This window comes from Pteropus alecto, unplaced genomic scaffold (genome assembly GCF_000325575.1).
Source record: "Pteropus alecto unplaced genomic scaffold, ASM32557v1 scaffold95, whole genome shotgun sequence".
NCBI classification, from domain to species: domain Eukaryota; kingdom Metazoa; phylum Chordata; class Mammalia; order Chiroptera; family Pteropodidae; genus Pteropus; species Pteropus alecto.
The window spans coordinates 775,912-781,999 of record NW_006441071.1 but is presented as its reverse complement, the minus strand read 5'-3'; the positions used below and the strand labels follow the sequence as shown (position 1 = coordinate 781,999).

At 37.5% G+C, this 6,088-nt stretch overlaps 1 protein-coding gene across 1 annotated transcript in view; it reads right to left on the bottom strand.

The window, feature by feature from the left end:
* Positions 1-1,070: 1,070 nt before the first annotated feature.
* MLLT3 (MLLT3, super elongation complex subunit) overlaps positions 1,071-6,088 on the bottom strand; it is a 233,872-nt gene continuing 228,854 nt past the window's right edge. The window contains exon 12 of the mRNA XM_025051432.1: positions 1,071-2,140. Within this exon, the coding sequence (XP_024907200.1) occupies positions 2,009-2,140 (132 nt within the window). The 3' untranslated portion in view covers positions 1,071-2,008. The remainder of the gene's footprint in view (positions 2,141-6,088) is intronic.

Sequence of the window (6,088 nt, the reverse complement as noted above, 5' to 3'; positions counted from 1 at the left end):
AGTTCAAAACAACAACAACAACAACAACACAACTAAAAACACACAACTCATCAGTCACCTAATGTCCAAAATGACTTAGAAAATTTTTCCGTATTTAAACATTGAGAAGTGGACTAGACGACAAATGCTTCAAGTTCGGTTCATGCCAATTAGCAAGAATCATAACATTATTGAAAAAGTACACTTGTCCTCAGGGAGGATGCTTCAGAGAATTTACAAGGAGCATGGCTGTATTATCATTTTTTAAAGGAAAAAATAGTGTCTTTGGATAGAAAGAAACAATGTAAAAAATCCCCTTTTTAAAATGCAGAAATAACTCTATTATCAATATGCATTTACATTACTGCCCAAAAGAATGGGTCTGGAAAGACTATTTTCTGTACAGACACTAGTTAATCTCTGTATGAAAAGACAGCATCTGGCATGGGAATAAATGAGGGAGATACTGGTCTGTTAGCACACATAGAGACTTTCTTAAGGCTGATCCAGTGAACGAACCTTTGGATCCAGAAGTATTTCTTCGTTTCTTTTCTTTTCGGTTGAGTTCCTAGCAAAAACTTGAAAGATGAGCTGTTCTCACTTTGCATTTCTCCATTTATGGAGAGGATGGAATAATGACACCAAAAGTACTTTGGTTTTGTTTTTCGTTTTTTCTTTAAAAATAATTTGCTTTCTTTTGCATGCCACAGGACAGATTTCTAGTTTCAAAACAGTGTACATCAAGAACAAAAATATCCCCCCTCCCCAACCATCTTTATTTTCACCAATACAAGAAATCCTTCTGGAAACATAAGTAAGTGACTAAACAGGTTTTGAACCACTGAATCTACAAGTTAATACATAATCTGTTATGGCAGAATAACCAAGAATTTCCCCCAAAGAAAGATTTTAATTTTCCAAATATAAAAGAGTCTAAGAGGATCATAAGTGAACGAACAAAAACCTCATATTCCAGGTTTTGTAGTAAAGATGGAAAACACACTGGCAGCTGAAGAAAGCTGAAACTCTTACTAATAAATAGATCCAAATTAAGAATTTCTACAACATTTCTTTAGAAAACAGAACCAGAATTCCTTTTTTAAAAATGACGATCCTGTGGAATGCCTTTACTTTCATATTCATCTAATAGTATAACAGGAAAACAGACACAAGAATGTTGGTGACAGCTCAACAATGCTGGATGCAGGACGTTTACATGTACACTTTTGTTTAAAAGTCCTACAGGTTTATTGACTAAGGCTAGACAGCAATTCATATGATCCTATTTGGTGCTTTTTCTACCATGGTCCAAGATCATTATATGGATACAGCCAAGGACTGGGCCCCAACTTTCAGGAAAGAGACCACAAAGAAGAAAATCAGGGTGGTTATTTGGTCCCCCCAGTTGATCATTTGTGTCCTGTTACTGGAAAAACAAAAGGTGGAAAACACAGACTGCGACGAGTTAAAGGAGTTGGAAAAAGTCGGTGGAGAGTGGCATGGTCTACAAGTAAGGTCACTGGGCTTGGGATGGCAAGGGCGCTGCACTGAAAGAGCATCCGCGGGACCAAGTACTTATAATGTCTTGTGGTGTCATTCCCTCGACAACTTTAGGATATCTGTATGCAATAATAAATAGATCAGAGTTATGTAATAAGGCAGTGTGTTGAATATGCATTCGTCCTGTGGAACGAACCACCACAGAGAGAGATACGTGATACCATACACATTCTTTAAGTTTTCTTGTGTTTGTTTGATTTGTTTGTTTTCAAGGCTATCCAGGCTAACTCTTCCCGAGGATTTCCTTGGAGAGAAGAGTGGTCCGCTGAGGCTGGTTTGCTTTTAACCTCTCCTTTATCAAGAGATGATGACTGGCTTTAAAGAAAAATAAAGCTGAAGGTTGTTTGATTTTTATTTTTTCCCTTTTGGTTGCATCGTTCTGAGTGTTTTCATATAAACAACAACAAAAAAAATCACAACCAAAAAAAAAAAAAACCAATAGTTTTTGATGCATCCAGTTGTTGTATCCTCAGGATGTTCCAGATGTTTCCAGGTAACTCTGTAGTTTACGAACGGTGGTTTTGTCCAGCGAGCAAAGGTCAAAATCAAATGTTGTATTTGTGATATGAAAGTGTCCAGTTTCTTCTATAAGGTTCACAATCTAGAAGAATAAAGAAGAGAAGTAAGCAATAGACATCAAAAGGAAAAGAGAGAGAGATGAAGGGGGTCAAATATGGAATCAAGTGATTAATATTCTCATTTATAGCAAGAAGGTCCTATACAATTAATGGCACCAAAGAATCAGTCAATTTTTAAGCCAAAGGATTATTAACCCTTTGAAATTCTAAATGAGAGCAGATTACCTATTCTCATTACTCATATCCTTTAAACTGGTTCATGCTTTTAAGCCATCAACAGACTGTTTCACCATATGGGTAGAATTGGGTGGTTTGGGGGAGATATACTTTCAAGACCCCTTTAAAAATTAGTTACTGACTCAATGGACAGTAATTATACTTAGTAGATGTAAGGAAATTCCAGCCTAGAAATAAAACTCCTAATTTAAAAGTATACACGCAACACGCATACACGCATCCATACATATATGGTCATGAACATTTTTCTTAAATTATGGGTGACATTTTTTAAAAATACAAAAACCCATGAAGAAAAAATCTGAAGTCACCTACAATCCCATCCCTTGGAGAACATGGTTAGTGACTGGAAGAAGACTTCAGGGAGCCTGCCAGGGGGTGCTGTAACTGTTTTGTAGTTTGATTTGGGTGCTGGTTATAAAAGATGCATTTACTTTGTTAAAATTCATGTAGTTGTACATTTTGTTATATTTCAACAAAAATGGATAAAAACCTGTATTTATCACTTATAGTCATGTTCAGTTGATTCCCTTGGGTATTTGGGGGTGATACGTTTTATCTACTGAAACAAAGGATGCCTTTGGCTCCCCATTTGGAATAGTTGTACCTCATTTCTTATTGTGTTGGCTCCGACTTTCAGAAAAATTATAAACAAAAGTTGTGACAGAAGTACTGCTGTCTGGTTCTAGCTTTCAGGAGAACGCTTCTAGAATTTCAACTTTAAGAATGATGTTGGTTATTGGTTTGTGAGAATCTTTTATCATGTTACTTGTCTTTCCACCCCTATTTTACTAAGAATTTTATCAGCAATGGGTGCTGTGCCTGGGTGGTGCAAAATTTATTGTGGATAAAATGGGATGGAGGCGGTTAATTACAGTAAGCTTTGTGGGGAGAGAGAAAAATCAGTGTTAGATTGAAAGAAAAAATATTTATGCAGAGAAAACAATAGGCAAACTCTTCCACTTATTTTTAGTTGTCTCTATTACTCGCATTCTGTCACTTACTTCTGATTCTCTTTGGTTCAATAATCTTAAAAAAGAGAATAATTTTAATTATTTAGCCTATTCATCGATGACATTTTAGATTACCTAATTTCAGACTGAAAACAGAAACTTTTGACCTTCTCTTCTTGAAGTTAGTTTTCTTTAAAAAATAGTAATTTGTGAACTATTCCCTATGGGTCAGTGGCTATCAATAGAAAATGTGCTCCCCATTCCTGACATATTTGACTTCCACAGAAGCATAAAAGGCATATTGAGGCTCATCCAATTAGTTGCACAACTCCAGACTGAGCTATTATTGCCTTATTCAATCTCTGAAACTATTACTTACAGATATAACTATGGGTTTAATAATAAAACAAGTTATTTCCACTGCAAAACAATGACAGAGACAACTGCCTACCTAATATCCATTTTCCCATTATTTACTGACAGTAGCTTGATTTTCTGGGAGTGGCAACAGGCCCAGCTCAAACGCTTGCCTCCCCAGACCCACTTGTAGCACTTGGCAGATACTGCTATTTACAATTTGTCAAAAGTCACTGGGCTTTCAGGAAAGTTTTGGCACAGGGTAAGGACAACAGGCCTCTGCCTTTTGCCCTCTGCCTGTCTTCCTGTCTGGAATGAAGATGCAATCCTGGAAGTGTAGTGGCTATATTCCCCTCCAGAGGCTGAATGCAAGATGTGAAAGATGGCAGAGCAGGAAGGCAAGGAGTTTATGTTCTCAGTGGCATCTTTTAAGACATCGCACTGATCTGAAATTACTGACCTCCAGGCCTGTTATTATATGGGGGTGTTTGGGGTGGAGAGAGAACAAGATCTTATTAACACTAAAAGATCTAAAATGGTCCCTCATTTGTTTTATTAGTCAATAGTTACAGAGCTGTGGATAAGTCACACACATATATGTACATACACACAGAGACACATATCCAGCTATGTCCACATACACAAACCTTTTGAGGCAATCAAATACTACATATTTAACATCGATTGATTTGAGTATTTTCCAGAGTAAATTATCTTTTTGCTCCATTGTACAGAAATAGTATAGACTCAGTGAAAATGTGTAAACTTCAGGATAGACACGAATAGCCTCTTCAGAGAACTCTTTCAGGATAGAAACACATAGCCTTTCAATTTATACAATGGAGGCAAATGACAATTATTGCAGAGTGAGATCCCTCTCCCCAGCTAGCTGGCCAGTAGGTAAGTGACAAAGCATTTGGAATAGAGTCCTGAATTTGGCGTATTAATTTCTGACTCTGCTCGCTATTTGAATGGCATTGACAGAACATTCTAACCTCTGAGCCTCAGGTTCCTTATCTGTAAAATGGGACAATGCCACCTGTTCTACCATCATACAAGGTTGTGCAGAGGATCAAATAAGATACGGTAAGTGAAGCTTCTTTATAAACTGTATATTGCTATACAGACCAGGGTAACATGATTACGATTACCATATAAATGTAAACTTATCCTTAATTATCTGGGAGGTGACTACACCTCCATGAATTACCAGATCCAGCGCTTTTTCCTCCTCCCTTCACTGACTGTTGGCCATTTTATTAGCACTGAAACAAATGAAGCAGGGAAAACGCCAGAAGCTAAAACTCAGAATTTTTTTTTTTTTTAATAATTATAAGAAAAGTTTTCAGAGGGGAGGGAAGAAAACAGGGAAAACAGTAAATGAAGGAAACCAGCTGAAATGACAAACTAAAGCCACGATGTGGGGGTAAAAGGAGGACAGCCCTACATTTTCCCTTGAAAATGACAGGTAACTTACCCTTTTAAGAAAATAGCTTTCTGTGACTCAATAGAGCTGCTCACTAATTACTTGACAGTAAGTAGAAAAGAGCAGTAAAAGTACCTTCTAAAAAAAAGCCACTTGATTTTAAAGCAAATAAGCACATTTGCCCACTAGAAAATTCAGCCTAGTCATCTCACATGTATTGGAATATCCTGTAGGTTTCCAGTGCTTCAATCACAGTCCTCTTACTTCCTCCACAACCAGCATGTCCCACCCTGCCTGCAGCCACAAACACACAAAGATATAAGGGGAACTGATCAGTCTAACTAAATGAGCCCCGCATTTTTATGGGAGCCTATAAGAATACATCAAGGCAGATGCAGAGACAGCCTTAAAGCAGTGGTAGTGGCAGCAATTGGGGTGTTCGGGACTATTTGCCAAAGGGAATAGCATTAATGATTTGAATTATTAGAGCATGTACCTAAGTCCTCAATTAAGTAAAGACTGCATAAAGAAAAATAACTGTGTGTTCCTTTCCAGGAATCCTGATAGTTAGAACATCAGAAACACAACGTTAACATGCTTTACTCCAAAAACACAAGCTAAAAACAAAGCTAAAAACAGCTCATTTATCCCTGAAGGCATCACCCTTATTTTCCACGGGAATCCTCTGCTCTGCTGATGCAGTGTGGCTCTACCTCAGTGTTGGTACCCTGCATCACACTGCAACATGAATGCCTCTTCAAAGTATGATAAAAGATAGAGTGACAGAGATAAGAGTAGGCGAAGGCACAAAGTATGCTCTTGGAGTGGAAAGGGAAGAGTATGTAAACTGCTTAACTCATTCTTTAGATGATGGTGGTTGTGAAAACTCTAGTGACAGACTATTTCCCGCCATGTCAGCCTTTTAGGGGGTACCATGCAGGCTGTTTGTTTGTTTTTTAAAAAAACAGGGAATATCCACTTGTTAAATCTGTGACTCT